At 39.7% G+C, this 16,581-nt stretch overlaps 1 protein-coding gene across 1 annotated transcript in view; it reads left to right on the top strand.

The window, feature by feature from the left end:
* Positions 1-16,581, top strand: part of LOC145770977 (ubiquitin carboxyl-terminal hydrolase 7-like) — a 163,712-nt gene that overhangs the window by 66,142 nt on the left and 80,989 nt on the right. Inside the window, exon 3 of the mRNA XM_082582719.1 lies at positions 10,491-10,625. Within this exon, the coding sequence (XP_082438845.1) occupies positions 10,491-10,625 (135 nt within the window). The remainder of the gene's footprint in view (positions 1-10,490; positions 10,626-16,581) is intronic.

Genomic DNA, 16,581 nt, shown 5'->3' with positions numbered 1-16,581 from the left:
ACTAAACGCAGATGCAACCAGATTACATGTAAACAAACATTTTTTACGCCGCTTTGAGATTTTTTTCAGTCATTTTCATTTCGTCTATCATGTAAACGTAGCCTAAGACTTTCCTGTGTGATTGCAATAACTCATCAATTTACAATGCTTACATTCTGTTATTGTTGCTAGATCAAAGAAAAATGCTCCCATATGCTCAGATTTTTCAAGCTTTTGACTGCAATACTGTAAAAACTTTTAAACACAATCAACTCCAAAGCATCAATGAGCATTTAACACTTATTAACTAGTGAAGAACTAAAAAAAAGACTCTTGCAAAAAAAGACTCCTAAGTTTTTGCTGGCATTGTCCCTATCCATTACCCATATATAATAATGGGAGGTTTTCTTCCACAGGTGTGTATTTAAAAGATGATTGAATTTTAAATTTATGAACTAGAAAAACTTGATATATTACAGTAGAATTCGCCTATAGTGACTTTGGCTATAGTGACACTTCGCCTATAATGACACCTGTTGCAAAGTCCCGTTTGCATACGCAACAGTTGAGTAGAATTCGGCTATAGTGACACTTTGGTTATGGTGACACTTTTTCCGCGGTCTCTTCTGGTGTCACTATAGGCGAATTCTACTGTAGCATTTTTTTTTAAATTTCAAGTGAAACTACGCAGAAGTAGCAAAAATCCTCTCATAGATTTCTCTAGTATATGTTGATTATGCCTACAAAATTGCTCATGCCATTCTGACAAGAAATAAATGAGTAGTTGAAAAAATCAAACAATGAGTTTTGAAGGATACAGCATTTGATAAACACCCATTAAAACACAAGCTACGTTACTCATATTTATCACTCAAAGACATTGAATAGAGTCAGAATCTTGATGAGATTTACTGATTTTTAGATACCAAAAACAATTTTTGATTAATTTTTTTTTACCAAGATACCTTGATACTACTACATTTTGATTTTTTGATTTCTTTAAAATAATCTTACTCCAGTTGAACTTAATTTAATGAGATTTTCTAGAACACTGACTGCTATTTTTAAATATGTATATCCTTAGTATGGGTTGAGAAAGTTAAATTGAGATGGAGAAAAATGTTTGCTCAACGCAATAAGATCTTCAGTTCAGAAACTGTAACTTTGACCTGACTCCGATGTCAAGGCTAATGGTTGCAGTACTTGAATAATGTTGTTTGTGATACCTAACTAATTGTCTCTTGTTGGCTAGTGAAACGTTGTGCTGGGGTTATGTGAAGCCATAAATTTAATTTTGATGTTACCAATGATCCGACTGTTGTTTGACTATCATTCCAATGCACCAGTAGTTGTCATACAACACAGATATATATATAATCTTAAAGCTTTGGTGTAAAGTTTACAAGGTTGTACATTCACCCCATCAGTGGCGCAACTAAAAAAAATCAAAGGGTGTCGGCAACGAGAGAGAAAACTAACAATTATTTGTAGAAGCGGATATGTCACGGTTGGATTGTTAGAATATTCATCATCATTCATTGTCAGCCATTTTTATTCCACTGCAGGATGAAGGCTTTCCCCATATCTTTATAATTTTGTCTGTCTTTGCATGTGTCTTTGCTGTTAGAATATTAGCCTAGTGTAAATTGACAGCGCAATGATCCAATTCTGTGACGTGCAAAGTGACCTTTTTCGCTCTGTCTGCGCTTGCTACTCACTCTCAAAAATTTTTCCCGCGCTTTCGAAAGTAGGCAGAAAATATTTTGCTCTTCAGGCCCACATTTTAAAAAGTAGTCCACACAAGCTTAGGGCCTGGAAACACGTCAAGTTTGACAAGATTGTAAATAAAATTTAATTGCCGTCTTTTTGAAACCAAAATTATAAAATTGGTTTAAGAATGTGTGAAGTTGCGACCATACGAAGATTATAAATCAGACTAGCCTAAAGCCAGCTGCAGTTTCGTTTTGTGGGTTAATAAGGTTGCATCCTAAGTTAGCCAATTTACCAGGTTTTAGAAACCAAATTCAAAGACAGGAAAAGAAATCCTTTTAGTTTCTCCACCCTCATTCTCGTAATCCCGTAAATTCGTTACGTAATTCGTTCGTAATTTTCGTTATGTTAATCCCAACCTTACAGAGGTACAATGTATCAACAAATGTATATTTAATTGTTTTTATTCGACCATTGACACAAGTTTGCATGAGTAAATGACGGTCTGTTAATATTTTGTATTGCAGTTTATGCGACTTGAGCGTGAAACAAGTTTGGTATGCATAGAATGCTGGTTGTTTGTTTTTTCGGTCATTTATCGATCATTGACCGATTTTTTAGCAAAATGTCCGAAAAAAATATAGTCAATTTGGTCAAAATGTCCAAAAAAATATATAGTCAATTCGGTCAAAATGTCAGAAAAAATATGTACGCACGCAAATCGATTTCAGTGATTGCAAAGAAGCTTCTTGCGCCACTCTACGATTTTTTGTCAATCGGAAATACAAGACTTAGACTTAGTGTTTGAACGTTGATCCAATGTCTTATTGTATGTGATAACGTAAATGCAGAAGTAACATTTCCCAAACGTGACTGACGTGGTGCTTTCAAGTGTGACGCAATGTTGCGTTGCCTTGGAAAGGTCCAACCGCTTGGTAGAGATTGATCGGTCTGTTCTGTCAATCGGGACATTTTCTCAGCATGTTGCATATATTATCCATTTTTGAGCTGGTGGTCAACTCTTTCGAAATGTTATTGACCAGACCTCGATAAACAACGAAGTATCCTTTTGTACGTTGATCCAATGTCTCATTGCTTGTGATAAACGCAAACATGATAACACACTCAAAGACTTCAACTTTCTAGAAATGCCACTGTGTTTTCAAATCTTTCGTTCGAGTTGTGGAAAAAATTGATCTGTCAGTCAGGAAATTATCCCAGCATATTGCATAATGTTGTTAACTTTGGAGCTGGTGATAACCTCTGTGAAATGTTTGACTCCACATCGATAGATATTGATTTTGTGTGATGGTTTTTGCAACGTTGTACTCCATTGAGTAGACACAAAAAGCCTTACAAAAATATAACTGTTTGTAACTTTTTAATGAGCAGTTGGGAAATCATTTCAATTTAGCTGGAATTTTTTCGTTTTCGGTAAGTATTGAGTAGCCTCAGGAGCATATCCTCAGTGGAAGCAAGGGAAGCCTTAAACCCTGTCAAAATTGAAAAAAGAGAAGATGATATTTTTCAGTAAAACGATTTCGTAATTTCTTAACCTGAATACGAATTAAAACAGCTTCCAACTCAGGCCTCGACACTGAAGGCGGCCATCGCAAACATGGCCGCGATTAACCTACAAAAACCGACATTTGTCCGCTAGGTCTCGCACTTCCGTCGGTCGCATTTGTTCGCCATGAAAAATTTTACGCAAGCGGTCTTGTGAATAAAGTACTTTGCCACTTATAATCACAAAGGATTAGAATGCAGTCAAAGCACCCGATAAATCACAATACACACTGTCTATGCTTGAATGGTTAAAATTATTGATTGCGAACCAGGTGACAATTGGCGGAAAGTTTTAACAATAGCTACGAAGCGTGGCATAGATTGGCCAAGTTTGGCAGCCATTGCTAATGCTTTGCTGACTTTTAATGCAGAGAACGCAACTGTACAACGTGAATTCAGTTTGCTTTCTCGGTTGCGAACTCCAACAAGAAATCGCTTGCGTTGTTCAACTGCAGATACCAGTAAACTTATGTGTTTGAGGTTAAATGCTGCATTGCTGCATCATACAAAACATTCAATTATGACGTGGCATACGCGCACTGGCACAGTAACGCGAAGCCAGCACGCTACAACGTGAGCGGTGAAATTGTTGAGGAGTTAATTCACTTTGTAATTGCGAACCATTAGAGCGTAGGCCTAGCGTGTTTTTATTTGGTCATTCTTACTTGTTTTTATTCCTTTCCGTTGTGTTGTATTTTTGTTTTGCATTATTTTTAAACGTGCGTTAGTGTGCAATAAAAGATGTCTGCGGCCGGGTGTTGCAAGGTTGAGTTTCGCTGATGAACGTTGAAGAAACGTTTGTCTGTTCTAACTTTTCTCAGATAAAACTCGACAACGTTTCTCAGCGAAACTTAATGTTGTAGCTAGTCAGGAAGTGCATTTTTTTTGTATCAGCTACTTGATAGGAAATATATTCATCAGAAAAAATGACCGAAATAGATAAAAAATGACCGAATTTTTTCAAGTCATTTCGGACAAATGACCGAAAAGTCTCAACGAAAAACCCCCCAGATAGAACGTAGCTTGAACTGACACACGTTAAGTAGTACGTAAGTTTCAGTTTAGTTAGTCGTCCCTCTTCTTGAAGTTGCAAATCTTAAAGGGGGCTGTCATGCCGACTAAACAGCCCCCCTAGTTGCGCCCCTGCACCCCATGGTGTAACCCATTGTGATGTTTCTAAGAAGTGATGTTCTCAACTGATTTCGTAATCTTTAGCCGTTTTTTTGAAAGCTATTTTAAGATAAAAAGTTTTTTATCAGTGGTTCAGTTGTGGTTCAGTATATGTTTATTCTTAATCACAGGCTTAAATGTACTTTGAATAAAAGATCTACATTTTAGATTTTGGTTTAGTTGTATTAAAGAGTTATGAGTTCATCATGAAGAAGCTGTCGCAATAGTCCTGACAAGTTTTGTTACATCTGTGGGGAATACACATTTAAAAACCAAATGAAAACGATTACTGATTTTGTGAGAAAGGTAGGCCTATCTTGCATATTTTGAAGTGAAACTTGGTCACCAAGATAAGCCATGGGCACCTCATACTGTCTGCAAAGCATGTGTAGACAGCCTGAGAAAGTGGACTAAAGGTACACTTAAAAATCTTAAATTTGGTGTTCCAATGGTTCGGAGAGAACCAAAAAGCTATTTCAATGACTGATACTTCTGTTTGGCAGACCTACAGGGGTTTAATGTAAGAAAAGCACTTGGAATTACCCAGATTTAGAATCTGCTCGGCTACCTGTGCCTCACTGTGAGGAAGTGCATGTGCCTGAATTTAATGTTTTACCTGATACAGGCCTTGAAACAACTTTTTTTCGGCGGCCAATCGTGTCCGACTGAAGTAAGTTGTTCGGCGGCCAATCACAAGCACATGGCGGCCATCGGTACTTCAACACGTATCAACATACAGTCTTCAAAATTAGAACATTTTTACTTCGGCAGAAACGTTGCCGAGGCCAAATGACAAAAGTTAAAATTGTCTCGGCAATTGCTGTAAACGTTTATCACGAAACAATTGTACCAAAGCATGTAAAACGAGAAGCGAAAAATATATTAGAGTAGTTTATCACAACCGCACTGTTTGATTTGTTGTGATGTAATAATACCAAAAGTACCTAGCAGTAAAGCGAGCAACAAGATATGCACGTCGCACGCTGTTAAATAACTCACAGGGAGAAAAGTAAGTTAATTTTGGGTTGATTCAACGTTCGAGTCAGCACAAATCGATTTAATTTTCCAGGCCGGTTATATTGCGTAGCAACAATGTCCAATAAGAAATTTACGTTTGTTTCACATTACTTCGACATCTAATAATGTTGAATTATAAAATAACATTAATTGCTCTGTAACAAATTAATAGCTCCCTGCGAGAAGATTGCCTCGATTTACGTATACACTAACATAATTTCGGCACAACTGGGATACTGCAAACAACACAAAGTCTGTTTGATAAAGAACTAGCTGTCAGAATCGGAATCATAAGATGCTGTATCGGAGCACGAGGTTGTTGTGTCATCATTGGAATCAGACCGAATCAGACACATCAAGAGGCTCATCGCTTGGCTGTAAATCTACACTGTCTTCGCAATGAAGCGTCCACGCTTTGCGGCTTTTGTGCTTTGATACCAATCCACACGCTTTTTTCTTTTTCGTAGAGCACCATCAAGGTGTTGACTAAGGAACAAATCTATGGCTGTGCCATAACGACTGGGAGAAATGTCTAACCTTAACGTTACAAGCGCTCGTGTGGCCTCGTCATTTTTATTGCTGACGCTAATGCGCCATTCATGCATTTGCGTCGGCAATTGCCGACCCTAACTTCGAAGACTGCATCAATAAAGTGTATTGTGATGTCACTTGCATCCTGCTTATGTCAGATATCAGCAGTTTGGTCAATCAATAATGTTAACAATTCAAGCATAGACAGTGTGTATTGTGATTTACTGGGTGCTTTGAATGCTTTCTAATCCTTTGTGATTATAAGTGGCAAAGTACTTTATTCACAAGGCCGCTTGCGTAAAATTTTCTCGGAACTTCATGGCGAAAAAATGTGGCCGACGGAAGGACGAGACCCGGCGGACAAAATGTCGGTTTTTGTAGATTACTTGCGGCCATGGCCGCCTTCAGTTTCGAGGCCTGTGATAAAGCCATGGAATATGATAAGATTCATGAAGAGATAGAAAGCTCTGCAAGTGACAGCGGTGGAAGTGTATTTGAAAGTAGTTCAGCTATTCCAGAGACATTCAAACAGGAGGAGCTGAGTGATCTCATCAAGGATATCAACTTATCCAAAGAGGCATCCCAATTCAAAGACACAAACTGTGATTTCCTTAACCACAAATTTTTTTTCATAAACAGGAAATATTTTTCTTCACCTACTCTTTAATTCTGAGTATATATATTTTTTAGTGGTAATCACTTCTAGCTACTTGCGTCTACTTTATAAAAAGTTCATTTCAACTGAAAACTCCAACAACTTTAAACATACCGACAAAAATCGTGATTGAGAGCAAGGATTTCATGGTTTACGGAAAAATCCATAATGAGTTGGTGAAATTTGTGGATACTACAAATCTTTCAATTACGCATTTATGAATAAGTTTACTTACATATGACATGGTTAGCTCCTGCATAGCTACTGATTGTTTTCAGATAGTTTCATTTGAAAAAAGCCACAAAACCTTGGCGTAATGGATCCCGAAAACGATGTTGGTCTATAGAACAATATAAATTACCATGGGATCCGCAATTTTCCTAATTATTTATTTAGTGAAGAAATATCAATCCAAACATTTTAAAGACTTGAGAACACAATAGTAGTGATGACACTAGTCATCAATGCCATCACACAAAGCAACAGTCAACGTACGAAATTTATTAAACAAATTAAAATCAACAACACAGCAGAACATGAAAACAACACTGACAAAGTCTTCAAATATCTTGATTCGCTCTGCGTGACTAAAACTCTATCAAACTAACTAACTCCATCAGGCTTAAACGACCATAGATGTGAAGCCAGGTGTTCTACGCCAAATCTAAAAAAGCGAACTACTCGCCTACCTCTCTTGGTAACAAATTTACACCAGCTTGCAATATTCAGACATTTGTAAATTTGCTTCCGTCTCTGAACAGGGTCTGCTACTATTCGGCGAGTCCGATTCGGCAAGTGCCCTATTCGGCGAGAGCCCTTTTCGGCGAGTTCCCTATTAGGCGATTTTTTAAAAATTGTTTTTAAAATTATTGGGTACCATAGCCTAATTATCATTGCTGCTTTTACATCGTTTTAACGTCGCTAAACGTTCAAATAACCCCCTAACTCTTAATCCCCTAATCCTTAACCCCTAACCCTCTAACCCTTAACCCCCAAACCCTAAACCCTCAAACCCTTAACCCCCAAACCCTTAACCCTCAAACCCTTAACCCCCAAACCCTTAACCCCCAAACCCTTAAACCCCTTAACCCCCTAACCCTTTACCACCCTAACCCTTAACCCCCTAACCCTTAACCCCCTAACCCTTAACCCCCTAACCCTTAACCCCCTAACCCTTAATCCCCTAACCCTTAATCCCCTAACTCTTAACCCCCTAACTCCAACTCTAAACCCCCTAACTCCAACCCTAACCTCTAACCCCTTACCCTAAAACGGCAATGATAATTAGGCTACGATACCCAATAATTAAAAAAAAAATTAAAAAAATTGCCGAATAGGGAACTGGCCGAATAGGGCACTTGCCGAATCGGACTAGCCAAATTGGACTCGCCGAAACGGGCCATTCCGCTCTGAACACCCCCCACACTAACCTGTATAATACAGGGTACAGACAAAATCCTTGGACTGCTTTAAAGTGTAATCTGTAAATATTGAATAAAATCGCAAAATATTTTAACGGTGTATTGCCAAGACAGTAACTATCAATCGTACAAAGTTTTATTCAATATGTCCCCTCTGGCTTGAATAACACGCTCAAGTCTACTTCTGAAACTCCCTACCGCTTTACGTAGGGTTTCTTGGAGTATTTTGCCCCATGCTTTTTTGATAGAGCACTTCAACGCCTCAACTGAGTCATGGGATGCAGCACAGGCATCCGCCTCCAAAATTGACCAAACACAAAAGTCCATTGGATTCAGGTCTGGTGATGAAGGCGGCCAAACTTCCTTGCTCCAGAAATGAGGAAAATGTTTCTGGCACCATTCCTGGTTTTCTTGGACATGTGTGATGGTGCACCATCTTGTTGGAATGTGAATGGCTTCCTTTTGAAGTGTTTCTTAGCCTCTGCAAGGGCAGGAGTCAAAATTGTCTCCATGTACGAATTGGTGTTAACTTTAGCGCCTTGTGGAACAAAAATGAGAGGAGACTTCCAGGTTTTGGAGACAGCGGCCCACACCATGACAGACAACGGTTTCTGGCGCCTGAAGACTTTTTTCATGGAGGCAGGAATGTCTGCAGAAGACTTAGCAAGGATACGATCATTTTGTCGGTTACACACTGCTTCAACATTGAACAAGTTTTCATCTGAGAAAATGGTTTTTCCCGTGCCGTACCTGACTTCATTTTGTTCAGATGAATTTTAGCTCGAGCGAGTCTCTTTTATGGAAGTCTGTGAGGTGTTGGCAAGTTTGCGTTTTGATGGGGGGGACAACTTCAGATCGTTTGAACAATCTTCCTAATCGTCTTTTCATTCACATCCATTTCACGAGCCATTTTCCTCATGGATCTCTTTGGATTGCAGCAGATTCTAGCTCGAACCGCATTAATGACCTTTGGGGAATGAGAAGTTTGTGGTCTCCCACTTCGAGGGCAATCTTCGGCACTGTTCAGTTCTTTAAACCTGCTAACAGTGTGATAAACTGTTGATTTCGGTGCTTCAAGAACCTTTATTATCTCTGAATTGGCCTTGCCTGCTCGATGAAGCTCAATGATAGCTGCACGTTTATCACTCATACTTGAAAATAAAGCTAAATTATGATAGAAGGTTTGATACAATAAATATGCACTATCAAACACTTACTAAATCTATTTAAGGACATAGTAAATTAAAATTTAATTTAAGTCCAAGGACTTTATTCGCACCCGGTGGGCGGTGTATGGCCATCTTATTTTTCACAAAAATTTCCAAAAAGAATCTTGAAAGGAATTTGAAATTTCACATTTTTTTTTGCAATCTGCAGAAATTATGTGCACATTTTTGAACCTGCTTCTTTTTTAAATAAATGCTTTTAGTGCAAATTGAACTGTCTTCTGTGGGCCTGGGCCGCTGTCTCCAAAACCTAGAGGTCTCCCCTCATTTTTGTTTCAAAAGGCACTAAAATTACCACCAATTTGTACATTGAGATAAGTTTGACTCCTGCCCTTGCAGAGGCTAGTGCAGAGTGCACCATCCCACATGTCCAAGAAAACCAGGAATGGTGCCAGAACCATTTTCCTCATTTCTGGAGCAAGGAAGTTTGGCTGCCTTTATCACCAGACCTGAATCAAATGGACTTTTGTGTTTGGTCAATTTTGGAGGCAGATGCCTGTGCTTCACATCCTATGACTCAGTTGAGGCATTGAAGTGCTCTCTCAAAAAAGCATGGGGCAAAATACTCCAAGAAACCCTACGTAAAGCGGTAGGGAGTTTCAGAAGTAGACTTGAGCGTTTCAGAAGTAGACTATTTACAGATATATTACACTTTAAAGCAGTCCAAGGACTTTGTCCGCATTCTGTGTAAATAAGTTAATGAAAGCTTTTTGAAAAATAATGTTTCTGTAGTGAAATATAATATTTTTGGCAGACACTCTCTGAATATTTAAAGTTTACCTGAGTGTTTAGCCCTTCTAGCCTTCACTACACTCGCTTTTTGGTAGAATAATACTATTAATTGAATGAAGTAGGCAAACAAGAAGCAAATCCTGATACTATTATCCGACTTATTCTGTTAAGTGAGATACACTTAATTGGTGGTTTTACTTAACATCAGATTGGATTTGGTTTGGAATTTCACATTTTGATTCAAACAAACAAGTGATACATTTGAACAGTATGTGCTTAACCGATTTTGTCTGTAGTACCATTATATGTGTTATTTTTTTCGTTTTCTTGACTTAAATATAACAATACAATTATCGTTTTTTTTTTTTTACTTCTAAAACCTTTGTCCTAACTAGATCGGATAATCGAGGAAGCACTGTACCAGTAGTTGTCAACTGTACCAGACAAAAATTAACTGCATCCCTTAATTTTTTGTTTTATTAGATACATGCTCGTGTACATTCGTAAGAGTAAACTTGGTGAAGTATTATGTGAAGTCTTAAATGATGACATTCCAAATCAACTTATTGAACGGTTTACTGAAGAGAAAAAGCTGGAAGCTTATCGACGCAAAGAAAGGTTTGATTTTAAAATTCTTTTTGCGATTTTATGCATAATTTAATCAAGTAAATGCATCCTCTATAACAGGTTTAGACACCGTGCGGCGTGCGCCTCCAGTCAAAAACTGGAGGCGGAAGCGAGGTTTTTAGCTTTCACACAAAGTGCTTTTGATTTTTGCAAGTGCATTGTTATTCAGGAAGCTAAATATGCTTAATAACAATAAATTTAAACTAGGCACTGCAATTTTTTCAGAGAATTGAGGTTTTTATGTGTGAAACTAGATTATCCTAGCAGTAAAGCTGCAGAGGCCACCAGCCAGCAGGCTAGTGTGTTAGATATGTTTAGTACATGAGTTAAAATTGAATCCAAGCTGATTAGTCTAAATTGTGTGCTTTTGAAAGTAACATAATATGTTTCGTAGTTAAGAGACACCGCTAGCCCTAATGTGATAAGTGATAATGGGCAAAAAGTGTTGTGTTACTGGATGCAGATCTGGTTACGATGGAAATAAACAAATTTTGATGTATCACTTACCCAAGGATAGTGAAGACAGAGAGAGCGCTCTTCCTAGAATTGCATCAAAGTTAATAATATGCAAGGTTTTAATTTAGTTAAAAAGTATTTCAGATACATTGTAGAGTCGCCAGAAAAACGTACGGTATTTTTTTTGATAAACAAAATATAGGCATATGTCAAGCCTAGTAAGTCTTACCACGGAAGAAAGATTTTTTGGACAGCTCAATATAATTCTAAACAATTAGCAACCACTGTTCTAGCAGTTATGGTTAAGTATTTTTTGGCGGTCCCAAATTCTTTTCAAAAATGGTACCAGTTCATCATTTAACAGCAGACTTTCAATGTGATCAAATCATCATTATTATCGGTAAACTTGAGCAGTGCTGTTCACATATTGGTGATACAATCTGTGATCGAAACCAAGTCAATAGGTATTTTTTCAAACATTTTGAAACAATTTCAAACAAACCTTGGTTGACAAAACACAAAAATAAGTTCATAAAATGTTTCTTCAGTTTTGGAAGATTGTCAATGTAAAAGGGTTAGGAGCTAATTTGTGCTTTAGGGCAATTCCACGTTAAATGTACTCCAGTGGTAAAAAATAAAAAAATTGAACACTGAAAGGTTTTACTTTGTAGTGGACACCTTGAAATTTCATGAAAAAAAGTTTTTACAAGTTTTAACCTTGGAAAATATGTGTTTTTGATGCATCTACTGAGGTACCTTGAGGGAACAAAAAAAGTTTATATTTTCAGTAAATTTTCAAATAACCCCCAATTGGCATAGACCACAAATGGTTCCTCGTGCCCCATCCTGTGAGTACCATCTGCCTTCCACCAGATGAGAAACGAAATTTGTCAACAAAGAGCCTCCACCCGGACGGCACAGCTGCAAGGGGCAATTGATAAGTTCAGACACCCCACCATTCTGCAGCTCAACATAGAAGGCTACACAACAAGCAAGACCAAAGTTGTGGAGCAGCTAGCCCATACCAACCGGGCACTCGTCATCCTCCTCCAGGAGACCCACTGCACTTCTGCAGATAGGCTAGCTATTCCCAACTACACGCTAGCCGGGTCTACCTTAAGCGGGAAGCACGGCATTGCCACGTTTGTGCATGAGAGCCTGAAGTGGACCTTTGTCGACCAATCTCCAATTGATGCTGAGATTGAGTGGGTGTGCATTTGTATCTCAGACTACAACATCGTCAACATCTACAAGCCCCCACTCTCGCGAATGTTGCCACCATCCCTTCCAACGTTCCCCTCCCCCAGTCTCTACGCTGGCGATTTTAATTGCCAGTACATCAACTGGGGCTACAACAACACAAGCAGCGACGGAGAATTGCTGGCTGACTGGGCCTCTACAAACCATCTTGCCTTCCTATTCAACCCAAAGGAACCAGCCAGTTTCCACTCCGGCTGCTGGGGAACAGGGACATACCCTGACTTGGCCTTTGCGAGTGTCGACAGCTCTCTTCCAGACAGACGTGTGCTTGAGAAGTTCCCGCAATCCCAACACCGGTCGTTCCTCATCATCGCTCCAAAACTTGTGGCTCCTGTCCCGAGTTCACCGGTGAAGCGATGGAACTTCAAAAAAGCCGATTGGAATCAATACAGCCTCCTGACCAATGAGTCTGCTGCAAAGTTACCATCACCTGAAACATGCAACGCAGACGAAGCATACCAGGTTTCTGCAATGCCATAATAACTGCGGCAAAGGCCACAATACCACGTGGCCATCGAACCAGCTATACACCATGCTGGGACTCTGAGTGTGAAGCTCTCTATCGCTCCTACTTCTAACACCCAGCTGCTTCTAACACCGCCGCCACCAGACTACTTGAGCGGCTGGACACAAAGAAGCTTGAGCGATGGAACGAAGCTGTCCAAACCATCGACTTCTTACACTCAAGCCGCAAAGCATGGAACATCGTCAACAACCTCACTGGGCGCTCAGCAAACTCCGCTCGTCAGTGCCCCGTTTTTGCTACTGCCATCGCTTCCCCGCTAGTGCAGAACGGGGTCTATAAGACAAAGGACCGCAAGGCATCCCGTCTTCTTGCCAAGGAAATATCTGCCCTTTGGCGAGTGGAAACACCACAAGAGGAAGCAATCTCTGGATATTTCACCCCAGAGGAATTCGCCACCGCCCTCCACCTAGTGAAACCACACAAGTCTCCAGGGCCCGATAAGATCTGCCCTGAGCTTGTGCTCCATGCTGGCCATGCCCTAAAGTCCTGGTTACGTAGGTTCTTCTCTTCCTGCCTGCACCACCTCACAATCTCAAAAATCTGGAGAAGAGCTTTAGTAGTTGCTATCCCTAAGCCTCACAAGTCACCAGAGGACCCAAGGAGTGATCGTCCAATATCCCTCCTCTGTGTTCCATTCAAGATCCTCAAAAGACTGATTTACGCACGCGTCAACCCAATCATCGACCCGCTCCTTCCAAAAGAGCAAGCTGGGTTTCGGCGTGGAAAATCCACCGTAGATCGGGTCACACTCTTAACCCAAGACATCGAGGATTGCTTTGAGGCAAAAAAGAAGGCTGGCGCTGTTTTTCTAGATCTTACAGCTGCCTATGACACCGTATGGCATCGCGGCCTTACTTGCAAGCTGCTTCGCCTGCTTCCTGACCGACATATGGTTCATATGATTATGGAACTTGTCAGGAATCGAAGCTTTACCCTCACCATCGGTAGCTCACGGCGAAGCAGACTGAGACGCCTGAAAAACGGCGTCCCACAGGGATCGGTCTTGGCTCCACTTCTTTTCAACATCTACACCCACGACCTGCCAACTACGGTCTCCGCAAAATATGCTTATGCGGACGACCTGGCAATTCTCCACTTTGCAAAGTCGTGGGAAAATTTAGAAGACACCTTAAGCCAGAATATAAAAACTCTCTCAGCTTATCTCTAGAACTGGCGACTGAAACTCAGCGAAACTAAAGGTGTGGCAGCAGTTTTCCACCTCCACAATCGGGAAGCTGATTGTGAGCTACACGTCCAGAACAAAGGAAAATCTCTGTCCTTCTGCACCGAACCAAGATATCTTGGGGTGACACTGGACAGATCGCTCACATACCGCCACCATTTGGTGTCACTGTGCAAGAAACTCACATCTTGCGCTGCGCTACTCAAGCGCCTGGGGTAGGGTGCATCATCTGCCCTTTTTCGTTCAAATTTTGTTCTGCAGTTGTCAGAAGTGTTCCTTTTGTCAAAGTAAACAAACCTGTGAAGTTTTATGCGAAATGATTTGGATCTAGGGGTACCACATCGCGAATGAATTTTTGATATATAGACGTCGAGCGAAAAATGCGAAAACCCTAGTTTCAGATGGCATGTCTGTGGTACACATATATGTACCGTTAGTCCAAAAGCGTTAAATCACTCTTAGGGTTTTTCTCTCTAAACTGCACACCTATTGATCATTTTATTGCAAAAAAAATATTCGCTGAACTTTATCTAAACTTTAACATTCACTGTTTTGGTCACAAAACACCAATAAATGCACATTGTTTTGCCGAATTTGCAAAATTCTGTATTTTTTGAATTAAATTAACACAGTTTGAAAAGGCACAGTTTCCTGTTCAACTAAATATGCAGTATCCATTGAACATTGTTGTTTATTTCCTTCTTTCGTAAATTCGGCACTGCTGATAGTTGCCTTCAACAGTCTGCAGAACAGTTTGAAATCTCTGTTCAGACTTTGCCGATGAAAGATAGTCGCATCCAAGCTTGACACCCCGTTCAGCTGCATCATTCATTACTCTTAGCTGCCTTACAACTGTGCAGCAAGCTCCATATGAAGGACATCTGTCTCACTGAAGAACATCTTCGTCCATGAAACTTGTACAATGGCCAAGCTTTAGTGCTGCAAAAAGGAACCAGGAATCTTCATTGATTAGATCAGCCAACTTGGTTGCTGGCAACACTGGAATCAACCCTGGCTTTCCAAAACCTTCTCCAAATTTTTTTAATGGCTGTCTGAAACTTTTCATTTTCTTTAGTATTGCTCTTGCTAGTATTGCTGCTTTCTCAGCTGGTAGTGTCTTGATGCTGAAAAGGGCAAAGGGAGCAAGTTCCCCAGACAAGTACCATGTGTGTAGCATGAAATGCTTGAGCGCTACCTCTGCTACTAGCTTGTCTTCTTCTTTGTATTGGTGTAGGACTTCAATAAAGCGCAAGTCGTTTGTTGGTGCATTGACTTGGCAGTTTGGCACGGTGCTCAAAACCAGTATCAGCCATAGCACGACAAGATAAATTTGACAAGACGTTTAAACTTTGCAATTTGAAGGTAGTACACCATTTGTACGTCATGAACCATTATGTCTGATAGAAAGCAAAGGGATAAGTGTTCAACCATGTCGGAGTCGGTGTTTTTGTAATAGCAAAGCACTAGATGCTTAGTTGCTTGGGCGTGTGTCCAGTGAAAGCCCTGAATTTCATTTTGCACATGAAAGGAATAATTCTATGAAAAGTTTATTGCAATCAAAACTTCACCTTCTTGCAAATTTTCTTTTCTGGATTGTAATATTTTGATTGTGCTTTGGACATATAACTATGTGGAAGAAGTTAGACCAGCTTCTCAATCAAGGTTTCTATGCAATCTGAAACCCTCGTGATCATCGTAACAATTTCTGCTCTATCAACTGTCATCCATGTCATGTCATGATAGCATTTTTGCCCACAGACACTTTATCCTTCTGACCTAGCAGTAACCTACTAAATTCATCATCTTCATGGAACTTCAACACAGAATCAATAATCTCTTGAGGGAAAGCTCTTTGTTGACGTGGTTGAGATTTTGGTGACACTAAATGAGTTGCATCAGGAGTTTAAAAAAAGACAACCAGATATGAAGATTGGTTTGTCAAAATCTTGCACATTAAAGCCAAAATGGTGCGTTTTGGGAGAAGCTTCCTGAACCCATTCAGTTTGTGTTTGTCTAATTCATGAGAATTCCAATTAACATTGTAACCGTTGTATAAGACGTTGTAACCGGTCATGGAATTGGTTTTACCGTCTCCCCTCAGTCAGTTGTTTAAACTATGCTACCTATCCTTCCTTCACTTTAAAAAATACATGGTACACTTACTACAGCAAACTACCTCATTTTTACTTAAATATCCCACTTCATCTTTGGAAGCTAGAAAGCCAAGAAAATTACCTTACAATTAAGCCAAGTTGCAGAAAAATCCAAGCAGAGTGTTATTTGCTATAGGCGATCAAAGTTTCGTCATGCATGACTGATCACAAATAGGCATGTGTGAAACTAGCCACTTGGTGGCCTATAGTGATATAAAACAAACAAACAATATATTATATCTTTTCGGAATCTCCTTACTTTGGATAACTCATATGCATTGGAATTTTCAAGTTACCATTTGAAACACCTTCATAATAGGTCAAACAAAATTTGCAGTTAAATTTTACGCATGAGCGATCACGAAAAGG

This window comes from Aplidium turbinatum, chromosome 1, assembly GCF_918807975.1.
Source record: "Aplidium turbinatum chromosome 1, kaAplTurb1.1, whole genome shotgun sequence".
NCBI classification, from domain to species: Eukaryota; Metazoa; Chordata; class Ascidiacea; order Aplousobranchia; family Polyclinidae; genus Aplidium; species Aplidium turbinatum.
Note: the sequence above shows the minus strand (reverse complement) of the source record. Positions and strands in the feature narration are given on the sequence as shown.